This window comes from Alligator mississippiensis, chromosome 16 (genome assembly GCF_030867095.1).
Source record: "Alligator mississippiensis isolate rAllMis1 chromosome 16, rAllMis1, whole genome shotgun sequence".
Taxonomy (NCBI): domain Eukaryota; kingdom Metazoa; phylum Chordata; order Crocodylia; family Alligatoridae; genus Alligator; species Alligator mississippiensis.
The window spans coordinates 28,821,207-28,838,347 of record NC_081839.1 but is presented as its reverse complement, the minus strand read 5'-3'; the positions used below and the strand labels follow the sequence as shown (position 1 = coordinate 28,838,347).

General features: G+C 48.2%; 1 protein-coding gene across 5 annotated transcripts in view; it reads left to right on the top strand.

Moving 5' to 3' along the window:
• Positions 1-17,141, top strand: part of GRAMD1B (GRAM domain containing 1B) — a 185,966-nt gene that overhangs the window by 130,478 nt on the left and 38,347 nt on the right. For 4 of the 5 annotated variants that reach the window (XM_019487296.2, XM_059719664.1, XM_019487295.2 and 1 more), the window contains 2 exons: positions 7,323-7,533; positions 15,902-15,922. In XM_019487296.2, coding sequence (XP_019342841.1) covers positions 7,323-7,533; positions 15,902-15,922 — 232 coding nt within the window. The remainder of the gene's footprint in view (positions 1-7,322; positions 7,534-15,901; positions 15,923-17,141) is intronic. The other variant, XM_019487297.2, reaches the window with a different exon arrangement.

Below are 17,141 nucleotides of genomic sequence, written 5' to 3'. Positions count from 1 at the left end.
TTGGTTTCACTATTTCTAAAGTGCTAGTTCATGTAACCATTGCTCTCAATGCCGTACTGTACAAACACAGAACGCAAGGGTGTGCCCCAAAGGGATTTTATTTAATACAGTCTGTTATTCTCGGGCTGGGCTGGTGTTGCTCTGCCCCCAGGGACCATCTGGAGACCCCCCTGCAGAAGCCTGCGAGGCTCTGACTGGCCTCTGGTCAACTGGGCCTGTAAAGCATTATTTATTACTATTATATTTTTTTTTCAAAGTGGGTCAAGCCGTTTTGGCATTTCAAGCGTCGATTCCCGGTTCTTTTGCAGGCCTTGGTCACTATGGAAACGACAGAAAGCGTTTGTCATGGCTGTTCCCTGGGTCAGATTCAAAACCCCGGGACTGAACGGGAGCAGCGAGAGCCGAGATGGGGGGAGGCGAGCGGAGGCCGAGCTTTGCACTTGTGCGCCGTGTTCTCCGCCTCTTTGTACACGAGTTGAAAGGCTGAATAAATAGACTCTCCATGCACGTTACATATACTCCAGTGGAGGTCTCCGTGCGAGGAATTGGGACAGTCAGTGTTGATATGACAAGGAGCCAGGGCCTCCCGATCTGCATTTTGGCTTCTGTTCCACCCAGGAGAGCACACAGAAAAGCAGCAGACTCTCCCTATGCCTGAAGAAGGGTGTTTGTGCCTGAAAGCTTGCAAAGAACAATTTTTCCAATGATTTAGCTGGTCTAATAAAAGATATCACATCTACCCAAAAAACCTTGTCTGCCGATGCCCTTAGACCAACACGGCTACAACCAACACCCCAAAATCAATGCCCTGTCACCTGGTGGGTGGCCTCAGCAAAGTCCATCTGAGCCTTGTGGTCCCTGTATGTGCAGTGTTGATGGTCCTCACATGCTTAAGCAGGATGCTGGGCTAAGCAAGTGGATTGTTTATTTATTTATTTATTTTTTAATATGAAGCGATAGTAAATATTATGGGCCAAACTCTGCTTTCAGAAATGCCCCTGCAGCATTTAAGCCCCTAAGGCAGGTGCTAAAGGTTATATCTACACTGCAGTTCATGTAGACATTCCCTAGCCAGCTTAAACTAGAAAGCTCAGGTGCTGCTGGTAATGTAGCTGTGACAGCGCAGAGCTCAGCATAGCTTAAAAACCTGCCCAAGGACCCAGGTGAAGGCTCAGGTGGTTGGCTACCCTGTCAATGATGCCCAGAGTAGTTTGTTCAAAGCGAGCTTGGGCATGTCTGCACCAACTGCTGACACTGCAGTTTTACTATAGTTGGGAGCTTAAAAACTAGCTTGCTTTTCTGTGTGCACATGCATGCGTATTCCCATGCACAGCAATACCGAGTTGGAGTTTGTATAAATCATTTAGTACAGACTTTAGAGGCAAAGTATATCTGAGGCTGGGTGAGTTTTCCTAGCTCTTCAAAGCTTGCCTGAGTTTTACAGGCACATCGAGGCTGACAGATGTTTTCGGGTGAAAGCCAGGGAAAGCTCAGTGCTCTCGTGTAGTTTAAATCTGAAACTAGGAGAGAGCTTTGCACAATTTCACTTTGTGTTTTTGAGTTGGTTTGAAGCCGGAACTGAGTGGAACTTGCATGTGTGAGAGCCCATGTGAAGGGAAACAAAGAGGAGGGTCCCAAAGGCTTACAAAGAAAAATCAGTGAAGCAGCTGTCGTGGAGATGAGTGAACCACCCATTTTAGTGCCCGTCTTCCTGTACATTCCTGCCCTGGATTTTGGAGTCTCCTAAACTGAGAGCATGACCCTTAGAGAAACCATCAGCAATATTCTGTTGAGCCCAGCACGCGAAAGCGGCATTTTGGAAGTTCGTATAATGTGGTGCAGGTATTTAGGTTATGCAGATGCTCACGCTCAGCATTACTAAGTCTTGCTGCTCTGTTTCAAAGAGTGCTCGGTAAAGTGGCATTTAACCCACCTGGAGCTTTCACTCTGGCTTTGAGTGGGTGCAAACATTTCTGGCAAACTTGTAGAAGCTTTGCATAGAGCCTAGTGCAATGGGAAGCACTTTGTGACTAGTGCTGTGAGGCACAATCAAAATATTGCCACTTTTACTCATAGTCACGACAGCTGCGAGCAACAACCCGCCTGGTTTCAGCCAGGAGAGGAAGCACTAATCCCCACAACTGAAGTCTCAGGAAGGAATCTGCCGCTGCCCTGTGTTTTATTAGACCAAAGAGTTTCTAACAATTTCTCATGAGCTTCAGAGGAGTACCTGAGCTCTTATCTTACAGGTGGAAGCACGGCCCCACATACTTTTGCTCCATGCTTTTGTTTTGATTGCCATATTTCTAATAGCGTCCTCAAGGAATTAATACCTGGATGTTTCCTTAACTGCTCAGTTAGCATGGTTAGGGTTCAAGGTTCCCATATAATGATCAGATGGAATAGAATACAATAGAAAAGAGAATTTCAAAAGGTTTGGCTGGCCCGTGGTGTCATCATATATTGCATTAAATACTGGCTTCGGTGTGCCTCTTTGCTCAGAGGTTACAGGAGGCGATGGGGATGTCAGGAGTCCTGGGTTCTTTCTCCCTAATTTCTTGGCGGGTGTTGAGCAAGTCCTTTAATCTTTCCCTTCCTCAGTTTCTCCATCTATATTGCAAAAGAGTGGTTTGCTATGTAGCAGAGCAGAGTGAATAATTCACAGTGAATAATTCATTCAGCTTCTCCTCCTGCTCACAGAACATCTGTGAGCATCTCTCAGTTTTCTCCAGTTTGTTAATTATTTGCATGAATATCTCACGCTTTCTGCTCTTTGCATTGACCTCAGGCCTCCAGAATTCATTTGGTGTCACTCTGAGGTTTTTTGGGTTGGAGTTTTTTTTTTTAATTTTATTTTGGTAAGTCACATGCTATTCTCTCTGCTTCCTGATAGGATAAGCATACAGGCACTTGATTTCAGTGACTGTTTGCACACACACTTTTCAGTTTGCTTCCTGAAACATTTGTGCCAGAAAAACTGCATCACTCAGGGGATGTGAGCAAATAAAAATGGGACCAGCTCAGTTGGGTTTTTGGAGCAATGATTTATGTTGAATGGATGGTTGCTCAGCAAGAAGCCAATATGGCTACTGAGAGAGAGGACTGGAAAAAAGAAAGCCACCTGCTGTTACCAACATTGTGAGTACACAGAAAAATAAATGCAGATGGGTTACAGAGCTGGCCAATGGTACATGGCCACTGAATCAATATAATGAATACTTCAGTGGGGAAGGAGATAATAAGAGTAAGAAATTCCAAGGTTGTGCCATGAGTGGGTATCTATCTAGCTGAGTGACATGAATAGCTAAATACTTTCTATCTAGCTGTCCATAATATGGAAAGGTGACAAAGACTTGGAAAGATCGCCACCACCATTGACTATACTTTTGGCCAATTTAAAAACCATTTCCAAGACTTTAAAAAGTGACTTGGTGATTTTGCTTGCCTAGCTTGAGAGATTTTTGGAGACAGCAAATGCTCAGAAAGTGCTGTGCACCTGCCTCTGAAAACAGCCTGTGGGTGTGCCTCAAGTTAAGTGTTCACACACAGTCGCCACCAATACCTCTGTTCATTATCAAGATGTAAACCTATACTCTTCTTGACATTTTGAAAATACAGTGTTTTTTTTCTTTCCCTTTCTACTGGTCCTTTGCCCCCAGTAGAAGAACAGCCTTTCCTTAACATCATTCATATAGGTTTGGGAAGCAGAGGGAGTGAAGGCAGATGTGCATGTTGCAATAACATTAGGTTGGGGTCAAGTGGCAAATAAGGGGATCTTATATACAGTGTCATGGACTCAAGGGTGACTAAAGCTGGGGGGCATGGATGGGTGGGTGGGTGAAGGGCAGAGTTCTGCAGTTTCAGTTATGCTAGGCAAAGGGAGGACATAAGCCTAGCTGTGAATGGCAGCCTCGTTTCTTTTTCATTTGCTGTGCAGCTACAAAGCACTTCTTTCAACTGAGACTTTCATGAGAGTCTGCATAGCTGTTTTGGTAGAAATTTCAGGGGAGCAGATAAGTACTTATTAGCTCAGTGGCAACAGTGCTTACTTGAGATGCAAGAGATCCTGGTTCAAACCCCTGATCTGTTTGAGTTGGACCAGGCAGCTGATTCTTGGTCTACAGCATTTGAGATGGATATCCTAACGATCAGTCTTTTGGTTACTTTGGGGCTACTGGCTCTCAAGCTTTCCTACTAGGTATGCTCTGTGTTGTACGAATAACTGAGTGTGAGCCAGACTTTCTATATAGCCTAGTCGTTCCCACTGGAAATGTGGGAAATCATGGTTCAAGTGACTGCTTCCAAGGAACGTCCAGTGACTTAGATGAAAATGCTGCAAGGTCTTGGTTTTGCCTTAATGTGCAGTGGGAATATTTAATTATGAAGGTTTTCCATAACAGGAAGACCATGCCCTGCTCGAATTCCCGTCAAAAGGGCTGGGGCTGTGAAACAAGAAACTGGGGTTGCTGCGTCCCATTTTACCCTCCGCAGGGAGCTGCGATGACCTTCTGTGCAACCCGTGTGAACTGTTGGGGCTCGGTGCTGTGGACCGCTGTGAACTGTTGGGGCTCGGTGCTGTGGACCGCTGTGAACTGATGTGACTAGGTGCTGCAGACCCCTGTGAACTGATGTGGCTGGGTGCTGTGGACCCCTTGGAGGTGGCTGCACTCTGCCAAGAACAAAAAAACAAGGGTGTGGTGTGGGAAAGGGAGAGATAGAAGCAAATGAAGAAGTGAGTGGCTGGTCAGAAGTTTATCAGATATCTCCCTGATGTATATTTATGCATTGGGGAATTCATCCACTGTACAAATAAAGGACCAGCCTCATCTCTTTCTGATTTCTTGCTCATGCCTTTCTGTTCCAGTCTAAAGTGTTCTCCTGTGTTGTCTGCGTGTGTCTTGTCTTCCTGTTTTCCTGCTTGTTCTTCGGCCAGGCATATTTCCTAAGGGTACAGAAGTGATGGGCCCTGTCTGCAGTTCAAGTGAGAGAGTTTAAGTCTTCATGTGCATAAAACAGTCCTCAATGTCAACGATGAAAGCCCAGAGACTTCCTGTTTGCTCAGCCTTGTGTTTCAATACTGAGACCCTTCCCTTCCCCCGGCTGGTACAGCATGTGTCCTGGTTTCCGCCCGCTTATCTCACTTGCTTCACTCTTGGTAGGGCCGGCTTTCCCATATTATATGTGCGCTCTGGGTCTGGGATAGATGTATAGAGGAGAGAGCGAGGACAGTCCATGGTCATGGCATTATCCAGGGGCTTGGTAGACCAGTGTTCAGTTTGCACACTTCTTGGTGACCTTGGCCTTGCGTGTCTCAGCTCCTTCTCTGCAAAATAGTGATAATAGCACTTCCCTACTGCCCAGGGCCATTGTGAGGATAAATAGGCTTGAGTGATAGTGAAGTGTTCCAGCACTTTAGCAATGGGAGCCATATGAATGTCATTGATAGATAAGAGAGGTATGATGTGTTGTTGTCTCATTTGTGTATTCAAGCCGAGGGTTTTCCCATCTTGTTTAAGGAAGAACTTCTTGGTGTGAGCGTGTGTGCTTTGGTGAACAATCTATATTTTAAGGGTGATTCTTTTCTGGGAAAGTGTTTCTCTTTTTTTAAAAGACATACAAGGTTTCCCCATGTGTTTGCTCTTGGTAACGTCCATATTACATTGCTCAATTTACAACTAAAAAATTCCATTCTAGCTGCGGGCTTTGCAAACACAACCTTGGGATGTAAAGTCACTCTCAGGTTTTGTCCTCCTGCATTAGACCTACGTGCTGGTGAAAAGATTGACTGACTGTTGAAACAAAGTGTTGTAGGTGATGCATGAGCCAGAGCAGTATTCAGTTCCCTCTTCCATGTTGCAGGGATAATAGGGTAGGAAGAGTTAAAGCTTGCTTTTGTCACTAGAATACGCAGCATTGCCCTGACATGAACAAAAGAAACCAATTTGTTAGGTTAAAAAGTGATATTTTTACACACCCGCTTTTCGGATGACAAGTGTACTTACTGGAAGGGACTGTCTTGGGTATCTTCAGGATCTCTGCAGACTTCCTCTGCAAATCGTTAAGTGATACCTGACAAAGACAGCATTATCGGTCAAGAGCCGGGCCTTCATTTCTTTCCCCCTCTTCCCTCCCTTACTTTCATCTAATACCCAGAGACTTTGAAAAATTTGGAAGTCAAGGCCATTTTACAGTCCAGAGCAAAGGATTTATCCTTTTCTTTTTCAGCGTTGCCAAGTCTTGTGATTTTTCTTGCCAGTCTCGCAGTATAAGTAATCTTCCTAGAAGGCCCAACTTCTGGAGTCAGGAGGTTGCGGGGGAAATCCCTGTTGAATTTCTGAAAGTAGGTTCCTCCTGGTAGCAGAGGCTTGTAAACATGACCTCAGAGCATCTTCAGGCTCAGAAACCAGATGACAACCCCTGCCCCCTCCCCAAAGCTCCAGTGTCTCGTTCTTTTTAAGCCAATTATGTGGGTTTTCAGTGGCTGGGGTTGGCCAAACCATGTGTCTTAGGCTTTTCTGTTAAACAGATGATGGATATCTGCCTGAATCATAAAAAGGGGAATCCTCTCTGTATAATGCAGCTGGCTGAATTATTTATCACCAATACATTACCCTTCCAATTTAGCCCTTTATTCCTATTCATGAACAAGTCCTGACTTTTGTTAACGTATTTGTTAGTTGCCTGGATTATATTTGAAGTTCACATCACCAGATCCAATTTTACAAATGAAACACACCCTATGGTAGTTAGTGAATTATCCACTGTTCTTTGTGCAGGGTGGGTGATTGGTCAATAAAATCTTACAGCCCTGTTTTTGCTCCCTGATCGAATGACTGGAGCTTTTTACACAGGAGGAAAATCACTCTGTTCCCATCTGAACACAGGGATTTGTAGGAGAAAAAGGACATTTCCCCAAATGTTGAAGAAACCAAACCAGTCTGCTGTGAGCTGGGCAATTTTTTATAGGGAATGGAAGACTACATTACATGAATGGGACTAGATTCAAAATTGCAGTGGGTGTTTTTGTGTGCACTTTTTTCAATCTTCAGCTGCATCTGTTTTATGATAGCGGCCAGAAAAAACCCCAGAGTAAAGTGCCTGCTGTTGTATTGTGGTTTAGCTATAGCAGGCTAAATTTCCACCGGAGAATAACATGACTGTGCGGCGTTAGCCTCTCACTTGAGAACGCCGAGTTTGGCCAGCGCACACACGGCGAAGTCCCTGGGTACTCTCTCACCTATGCTAGACCACACGCGTTGCAGGTACTGTGAACAGAGCGTCTTTCTCCTGATGGTTATGGACTCTGCTTTCTCTCTGTCCAGCACTGCCAGTAACTCGAACCGCAGCACGCCTGCCTGCTCCCCCATCCTGCGCAAACGCTCCCGGTCTCCGACACCACAGGACTCCCAAGGAGACGCCATGGTGGAGAAAGGCTCAGACCACTCTTCAGACAAATCCCCTTCTACGCCAGAGCAGGGTGTGCAGCGGAGCTGTTCCTCTCAGTCGGGTCGCAGCGGGGCCAAGAACTCCAAGGTGAGGAAAAGGTGACTTGTGTTCAGACACATCTCTCTATACTCCCTGGGGCGCTGTGTTTACTTTCTGCCCTCTTCTTTTTTATTTCCAACTGAATAAGTCCCCTTCTTTACCATATTAAATGACTGAAGACCTTCACCTGAGATGCTACCGGCCACACGGGCACTCAGCCAGTTGGGGCAGAACCGGGCAGGTACTAGCACAACCCGTCTGCTCTTTGCTAGCCTCAGTCCATGAGACACTGGCTGGGGAGGTAAGCAGGCCCGTGCTGCTGCTTCTGTGAATTCAAACTTTTGTCAGGAGTCTCTACACCAACCCCAGTGAGACTCAGAAAACCAGCCTTTGCAACCAGTCCATTTCATCCACTCAACTGGAGACTTTAAGGCTTACACTGAGGATGTGGGGAGGGACACAGGGATACAGAAGAGACTTTGATAAACTTTTCATTCACTAAGGGAGATGCTTCTTCTGAGCAGCACTCAAGGCCTGTTCAAGACTCTGAAAGCACAATGGGATGTCAGTAATACTGAGTCCTTTTGCTGGTACTTTGCGCAGGACTAATTTTTTTTCCCCACGGTCCCTGGCTATAACTAGAGGCTTACCGACAGCCAGTGTATCCCATCCCGGCTGGGAGCTGGGTCAGTTTTTGTTCCCAGGTAGCCTGGCCATCCCTTTGTCTCTTCCTTTTGGTCATACTGCCCTGACTGTCTCCTTTTTATGAAAAGGACATAGAAGTCATGAAGGAAAAGTCGCCTAACAAAAGTGGCCTACCCACAGCTCACCCCTTTATATCCTCACATATCAAGCCTGAATGAGCAATGTAAAAATCCCTTTATTCTATGGCAGAGCAGGTATCCTTAGTGCAGATGGGGCAGGGCTTCTCCTTTTTTTACCTTCCTTGAGTCAGCTGTCACCGTACACCCTCCTAAGACAGAGATTTGTCTAATGAGTGTGTGGTTGGATATTGGAGCTGGGCCCTGCTAGACCTGCCTTGGTCCATGGTGCCTTGTGAAATACAGGTTTCCAGGTGTATGTGAACACAGCAGGAGCTTTCCCAAAACCTCAAATACCAGGGGACTTTGTTAAACGGCACCTTGCTCCTGGAAGTGTGCATTTGTATAGGGTTTTTTTTTTCCAGCTTCATGAGATGACGTACTTCACCCTGAGTACCTACACGGTGTTGCCGTTGGTCATCTTTATGCTGCTGGCCTACACGAAAGGTGCTGGTTGATCCTTGGATAATCTACTAGTGCACCCAAACACATGCATATGCACACACAACTCTGTACGACCACCCAGGGCACTTTCATTGTCAGTCCCAGCGGGGAAGCCAGGACTCGCTGCGCAATGGAGACGGGACTCGGTTTTGGGCCCAAGAAGCAGGGGGCAGCATGGAGGAATCATACATTGCTCTTGCCATTGCTGGGCTTGGCATTATTGGCCCATAGGTCTGCCAGCCGGCCGCTGCCCTGACATTTCATTCATATGGGCCCCGAGGAGACCGAAGGAGATAATGTCTATTTTGTCTGTGGGTTTTCCTCCCTTTTTGTCCTTGTGAGGATTTTTTTTTTTTTTAATTATTCTCTCTTCACTCCTGCATGCTGTCTCTCCGATTTAGTCACAAAGGCGCCTCTCCAAAGTAAGCTTTCTTTCTTCTCACCTGTCCCCCTCAGTAGACTTGTCGTAGTGCTCAGAAATCCTCCTGTGGTCCCGACAGTGACCCCGAGTAGGACATTTCCCGGTCCTCGTGTGTGGGAATGTCAGCGAGAGCTCACCCCGCTGCCTGTAGCTGTGAGGCTGGGTTCGCTTGAAGTCGCCGAGGGGTTCATTAATATTCATTCACACGGTATGAGAACTGGCCCCTTCTTAAAGCTCCGTGCTTTACTTTTGTTACCCTGTCCCTTAAACCGGCTGGCTTTCAGTATGCCGTACAAGACCTGCTGTCTGCGATGGGTCATCTGGCTCCATAAACCCTCTTTCCTTTCTCTTCTTCCCACTTAGTAGCTCTTAGAAATCTGAGACCTGTCAGCTTGTCTGTGTTGTTTCAACACCACTTTTATAACTGGACGCCTGCCCTTTCTGTAGTAAGGAATTCATGGTCATTGATCGCAATCTGGCTGGACCCCGAGTGTTTTCTGGTGTGGCATGAATATTAAACATCTATGACCTCAAATGAACCCAGCTAAACCCCTGAGAAAAGACCTACTCCCTAAGGACCCCTCTGAATTCATGGGCTCGCTGTGAACAGTTTTAAATGAAAGATGTCCCTCTGGATAGGAAACCAGCTCCCGATGAAGGGTGTATTTTAGAGTTGATTCCAGTGCATTCAAACAAGAGCTCTTCAGTCAGCCTTAGGGGATCTTAAAATCAAGAGGTAGAATATGGAGGGATAAAGCATGAAGCCGCTGGTGTTTCCAAGTACGTGCGAGTGAGGTTTAAAGCCAAAATAGCTTAGATGGCATAGGGCAGAGGTGGCCAACCTGCGGTACAAATGCCACAAGTAGCACAGGCAGCCTCTGTACAGACAGATAGGCCAGGGAGCAGAAAGCATAGGATAGCAGCAGATTAGGCAGGGAAAAGGGACTGGGTAGCTCTTGGGGAGGGTGCAGAGCTAATTTATGTCACACCTGCCAAAAAGTTTGGCTCCCATAGGTAATGTTCTGGCTATTCTCCAGCAGAGATCTTGGCTCCCAACTTCCGGTTAGTGTACAGCGAAGCCAATGGCCTTATTCTGCTGTCCCGCTCATTCGTGATGCAAAATAGGGCTCAGCCTTTCTTGATTGATCCCTGTTCAGTCCATATTTTCCCCAAGGCTTAGGACTCAAGATGGTACAAATTGGGATTATGGGGAGTAGTGTTACAGGGCAAGAATGAGAAGCACTCTTTGGGGAGCCCAGGTACTGAATTGCTACATGAGGCTTGTTGGTAGGGCTGTGCGGGCTGGAGGAGATGCTGGAGGGATGTGGTAGGCTGAAGGTGCATTGGCAGAGCGGTGTGGAGGCTCAGCACTGAATGGCGGGCAGCTCTCTAGAGCCGGGGAGCCATGCAGTGATGAAGATATATATGGGTCTGGTTTGCTCCACTAGCTGTGAACCTGTGGCTTTCATGAGAAGTCAGGGCTTTAGAAGCGATAGAGCAAACAACAGTGAGACAAACCTCTGATGAGCACGGAAATCGGGAGGGGAAAGGGAGGTGGCAAAGGGAGGTGGCTTGGGGTGGGGAGGAGGGTTACAAGCCCATCCCCTGAAGACAGCCAGCCATGGCTCAGTGCCGTGTGCCCCCTTTTTTTTTTTGCATCATGCTGTGCTAAGGGCGAGCTGCCTAGGATGCACTGGTGTAAAGACTGACTCCCCTGCAGCCCGTCAGAGTCGGTTCCTCTTGCAAGCGCAGCATGGAGAGAGGAATCCCAGGGTTAATGAATGTGGCAGCCGAATTCTTCCCTCGCTGCAGGGCGGGAATCGCATACAAGAGCAGCCAGACAGAGGAGGAAGAAATCCCTGTTTCCTCTCTCACCCCCTTGCCTTGGGCATTTTTTTCCCTCTGCAAGCAGAAAAAATGGGCTGCTACTTCAGCCGTAACCAGCTCATGTTGGTGAGACAAGAATGCCTGAGCCCATGAGTTTGACACTGTGTTTATACCATTGCCAGCAGCTTTCCCTGGAGTCACACTTCCCCTCTTTTGTCTGCTTTTTGTGCTAATTGTCATGACCCCCTTTTGCCATCAGAGGGAGCCACTATACCTGGAGTTTCAAGCATTCAATTAATATTGAATGCTTTAATAATTCCTGTTAGCAAGCTTTGTTTCTACTCCACCCGCCGCTGTCAGGTGAAACACCGAGACCTACCAGCACAGCGGAGAAACATCCTGCCCTACCTCATGCTTTGGTTGGCAGCCAGCTGGCCGTGAACACAGCAGCTATTGCTTTGCTACTAAAGCCGAACTGTGTGTTTTTTGCTCTTGCTCCTTAAACCAAGTACCCTCCCTGTCCCCTAGAGCCTGTAGATCCTCTTGTGATGAGTCTGACTGCCAAGGATGAATCGTTCCATATTTATTTATTAGGTTTATAGGAAAGATGAGCTTTGTCATGTGGCCCGCAGGTTGGAGCTGTTTTGGACCTGAATGGGGAGTAGGAGCAAATTCTGTAGCTTCCCAGGAGTAACTTGGCTTTTTAACCCCCCTGAAAACTTTAGTGGTGAAAACAAAGATTTTCCAAAGTCCGGCCTGACGATGGAGGGTCAGCTCTTGGTAACTGGCTGGGGAGAACAGGACCCAGTCGTTAGACAGGGGTTCTAGTCCCAGCTCATTTTATAACCTCGCACGGGCGGTTAACCTGTGTACCTTGGTTCCCTCAGCTGTAAAATGAGAAGAGAGGTGCGGCCATGCCTCCCCAGAACGGTATGGGGCTTCATCACGGTATGGGGCTTGCATACGTCCTAGTATGCAAAATGTTTTTGCATACTCTGGAGGCATTAGCATAGATGGCCAAAGTGCTTCTCCTCCCATTAAAGTCAATGGTGAAAGCCTGTTTTGAGTTTACTGGGAGCAGGATAGGCCTGGCCGAACAGCCAGCAGCCGGAGTTACATGCACATGCTGCATGATACACTGCCGTAGCGTAACCTGGAGTCTCCCAAGTAGAGATGCCATTATGCACAAGATGGTTGCTAGCGCTAGCAGGTGCTTGTTAAGCAGAGAGATCCAGCAGTACATTAATCAAAGGCTCAGCAAAGAGCCCAACTTTCCTCCCCCGGCATCGTTGCCTGGCTGCGGGAGATGAGTAACTGTGTGCAATGATATCCCTGGCATCTGCTTCTCTATGCCCAGTAGCGCTGTGTCCGTGGCACCTCTCGTCAGCCTGTGTGTGACTGCTTCCCCCTGTTATTGCAGACGCTATTTATTTCCCTGTCGCCTTTCAGTTCTAATTTCTATGATTTCTTTTTCCAGTATGACAGACTTAACCTGATCAAAGTAAGAACATGTTTCTTTCTTCCCCCCCCCCCACCCCCTTTAAACTCCCTGCTGGTTCTTTCAGACTCCTTCCTTTATCCCGGCTCCCTCTGGCTCAGCAAAGAAAGTAAATGCACTAATTGAAGGGAAAGCAAGGAGCTCGATCAATGTTATTGTTACCCAATCCCACCAGCAGTCATCTGTGCAGGATAGTGGGACCTGCCTCTGACCCCTGTTGCTCTTGTGCTAGAAGGAAGCGTTCCCCATGCTGCTTAGACCACAAAGGCCATCCTCCTCCTAACTCTGACTTGTATCTTTACCCCTTAACTTAACTTAACTTCACTATGTGTTCAGTAGTCTCTTGGCTTTCTCTTGTAAAACTTTGGGGAACAGACTGATATCAGAAGATAGGAGTCTGGGAGGCACGGAGAGGTTTAGGGCAATCTGGTGTGAGTACAACATGCCTGCAAGAGCCATCACCGCTCCTGAAATCCCCTCTTCTGCACGAAAATACATCCATGACTCACATCAAGCACTGGCAGAAATAAAAGGCCCTAGGAAATGAATCTCTCATGCAGGAATAAACACTCTAACCGGATGCACTCTCAGTACACAAAAGTGAAGGAAATCAGTTAAACAGTGGATCTGTGCATGATCACAACAGGAAGAGCGCACGCCAAGGAGATCACTTTGGAAGCTCGGGGCACGAGCGTGATGGCCGACACCGAGCGTCAGAAAACAAACCACCTGAGCGCAGGTTTCTCTGACAGCAAGGTGCCGCAGTTTTGCAGCGAAGGGGCGAAATCTCTGCTGTTGCACATGTGACGAGTCTTTTCTCCCTCTGTGACTTTTGGTTTGATTAGGGATTTTATTTCCAGGCATTTCTGTGTTCCGCCTTCTACCCAGAGATGGTTAGCGAGAGTAAAGAAATGCACAGGGGAACCACTGCACCCCAGCCACCGGGTGATGAGCATGGGGTGGAGGAGTGGTTGGACAAGTTGTGTTACTAGCATCGCTTCTCAGCCTCTTGCGGGCTCAGATCAAGTGAAATGAGTCACACAGTGCCCTTTCCTTGGGCTGCTTATGGACACGAGTGGCTTTTACATGCAAGTTGCCTCAGGACAAATAGCAGAGCGCAAAGCCAGTTTTGGAGAGGGCTTGAGTTCAGAAGCATGTGACCAGTCAGAGATTCTTCCTTAATGATTCAATCAATGTTTCTGGGATCTGGAAGGTGTTTCAGTGCTGCGATTCATTTCTCTTTCCAAAGATCTGGTGGGCAGCCCACTGGGAGCTCTTTGTGCTTGGCTCCTGTGCTCCCTGGAGGGTGGCATTGCACCCCACGGGTTCCTGAGTTGTTTTTCACAGAGGCCAGTGCAGGCAGTGGAGCGTGCACTGCTGTCGAAAACAGCCAAGGGTGCATGAGGCCTCTGAGAAGGGTTGGTTTTGGGACCGATGTCTTGGTGCTGATTCAGTTCTCCACCTCACTGATATGCCCCGTGGAGTGTGTTTTCAGTCGGCCCTGTGATGTCTGAGTGATAATACTGTTCTCCACCTCACTGACATGCCCCTGGGAGTGTGTTTTCTGGAGAGCATTGCCTCTGGTTTTCTACCAAAGCAACTTGAGGACTCTGACACTGATGCTCACTCTTCATGGAAACTGGAGCAGAGCATTTTGGGAGGCCTCCGTCAAGCGAGAGGATTGATTGTTGTGTTACAGTATGCAAAATTTACTGTTTGGGTCCAAGCCACGGTGCTGGTCTCCTGATCCCAAGTCCAGAGGAGGTCAGGCCTCACCATCACTTCCAGGTTGAGCGCTATGAACCCAGCACACTGCCTATATCATGAATGTGTGTTGCAGAATGGGCGAGGCGTGTGTTAATGTCGCGGGTCCTCTTCTTCCCCAGCCTGGGGCAGATTAGGACAGATGACACTTTAGGCATCCTGCCCTGGGAGCAGTGGGAACTTGATGCAGAACCATGCCCTGAACTCCATGGTGCAGGAGCTTTCCTGTGCCTAGGCATAGGTAAATACATCCTGTTCATGATGCCTAGACATGGGCAAAGTGTCCCAACAAGGGAGAATCGGGCGGGGGGTGTAATTTAGAAGCGGTGCTGACTGGTGGATGTAGCACAGGGTTGGAGCAGCAGCCCTGTGCTTTCCAATTGCCGGCACTCCCTGTCTTTAGCAACAGGCTGTATGCGCACACGGCAGGATCCCGTCTCCCGCAGCCCCGTACTCCTGTGAGCAGTGCAGGTGCAGTCAGTGTCTGTTTGTGTGAACAAGCACGGCTCACGCATGTTTTGAAGTCAGCTCTTTTATGCCTTCCTTTGTCAGATAACAAGTATCATTTTCCCCGTTTCCCTTTACCAGGGAGACCAAGGCCCTGGGACTTGCCTGAAGGTCGTAGGTCGAGTCCCTTCCAAAAGAGGGCTACAGGAGGGCCCAGATCACTGATCCCTAGGCCCCAGGCTTGTCCCCTGCCTCATTTTCTCCTCTGTAAACAGGAGCAATAATCCTTGCCTGTGGCTCTGGAGGACTGATTACTGTGTAACGTTCAGCATTTGAACAATGGAAAGTGGCACCTAAATTTCTGCAGCTTCACCAGGTGTCCCTGCAGCAGGCAGAAATGCAAAGCAGATTGCCTTCTGGCCACCCCCTGCAGTCAGAGCTCTCACCTCCGGCTCACTATTGGCAAGTGCAACTTTGCAAGCCAAACTGCCTTTTCCACATGCTCCAGTGTGACAAGGGGCCCAGGCTCCCCAAACAATGTGAAGTGGATAAATTCAAGTCACATGTGGGTGCTGCGAAATGCCTCACACTGCACACCTTTCACAGAAAACTGCAGCATCTGCTTTACCTGGCTCAGGTGCTTGCTTCTGTGAATATTCTGTCTCTCTCTCTCTCTCTCTGTTACCTTTGAAGGATGTCTCTGAAGCCCATTGCAAGTGGTTGAAATGAAACCGAGTCCTTCCCTCACCTGGCAGTTTCTCCAGGGTTTATTTGCAAAGGGTGTCAGAATACATCGTGGGTTTTAGGGCCAAGCCAGCAGGCCTGTGCAGAAATGAAGCTTGCACTAAAAATGGATGGTGATTTGGGGACTTAGCTTTTGCATTGCTAGTGAGCGCTGCTGTTGTGCAGAAGTGTGTGTGTGTGTGTGTAAGCCTCAGTTGCTTTCCATTACAGCCTCATACTTCTGGGCTGGTTCTTCAGCCAGATAACTGGGAATAAACACTGTAGACTGCTCTGAAACCCATCAAAATATTTTCTCTTTAATCTCACTTTCTGCTGATTCGATATACATACCAGATTGGTCCTGGTTTGCCTGTCTCCCTGCCTGTCTCTTTCTCGCGCTCTCTCTCTTTCTGTCTTTGGTACTAAGATCTCTGTGCTAACTAATGCTTCTCTTTTATTTTGTCCTTACAGAAAAGCCAGAGTTGGTATAATGTAAGTACTCCCGTTTCTCTTGTCCCTTGGTGCATGTGGGGGTGGGGGAGGTGAGGGTGCAGAGGGGCTTTGCAGTAGCACTGGGGCATGTGGAGCATCTCCAAAAGAGAGGGGGGACTGGTTCCAAGCTGACAAAGCCGGACAGGCCTCCCCCAGGGGGAGAGAGCGCAGATTGGGGCAGGGCCCAAGAACGTGGCGTCCTCTCAATCACGCCTGCTGCGTTCTTCAAACCCTGCTTCCCATCAGATCCCGGTGCAACAAAGCTGAGCTTGGAGCTTCCAGGGCGCAAAAACATCCATGTCCTTTGTGGCGTGAGGGGCAGTCTTTCCCACAGAGCTCACAAAAAGGCAGGCCACCATTCATCGGTTTTGCTGCTGGTTTTCCCTTTGCAAGCTTGAGTGGCCGCGTCCGCAGGCATAAAGCTTAGTCTGCAAATTTTCCACGAGCAACAAAGCGGCAGCTTTGCACAGCGGAACCGCTCCCCGCCTCCTCCAGTGCTTGGCAGTAGGGACCAGCAGTGCAGTGGCTATGCAGGCAAATGCAGCAGCGGGGAGCCAGCCCCCAGCAGTCACTCCCACTTACTCTCAGTCTCAGACATTAGCAGCAGTGATGCTGAAGGGGGGTGATTTTAGCTAGGATGCCAAGGGGTAATGTGCCAGTGCCACAGGCTTGTTGAGCCAGTCATTTGTATGGGGTAATTGCACTGAACTCTGTTGATCAAAAGTGGCAGAATGATGCCAAGGATATTTTGTTCTGTATCTTTTACCTTGCCGGACATTAGCTTCTTACACGTAACACTTCATTCGAAGGGCGGTGCCATGCCAGCTTGCACTGTATTCACTGTCTTTCCTCAAGATGGATCTGTATGGACATAGAGTTTCTTTTGTGGTTGGGGGTGGAAGACTTGCACATTTTTGTTGGGGACTGGCAGGTTTTAGGGATGAGGCCTTTGCTATCCTGTGACAGCTCTTCCTAGTTTGGGAAGTCTCTCAGGCATCTGTGGTGCAATCAGGAGGCATTATGGGTGAGCACACCCATGCCATAGCTACCTTGGGGACTAAAAGCTGGCACAGGGTGTGCAAGCTGGGCAGGGACTGTAAGTAGTTGGGTGGGCAGCTGGCGAGGAAGACTCTGCTGTTGTGTCATCACTGCTGTTGGTGCCCAAGGTAGCTGGGTGAAAGCGCAGTCTCAGCAGAGAGGTCAAGAATTTCATGCCAAG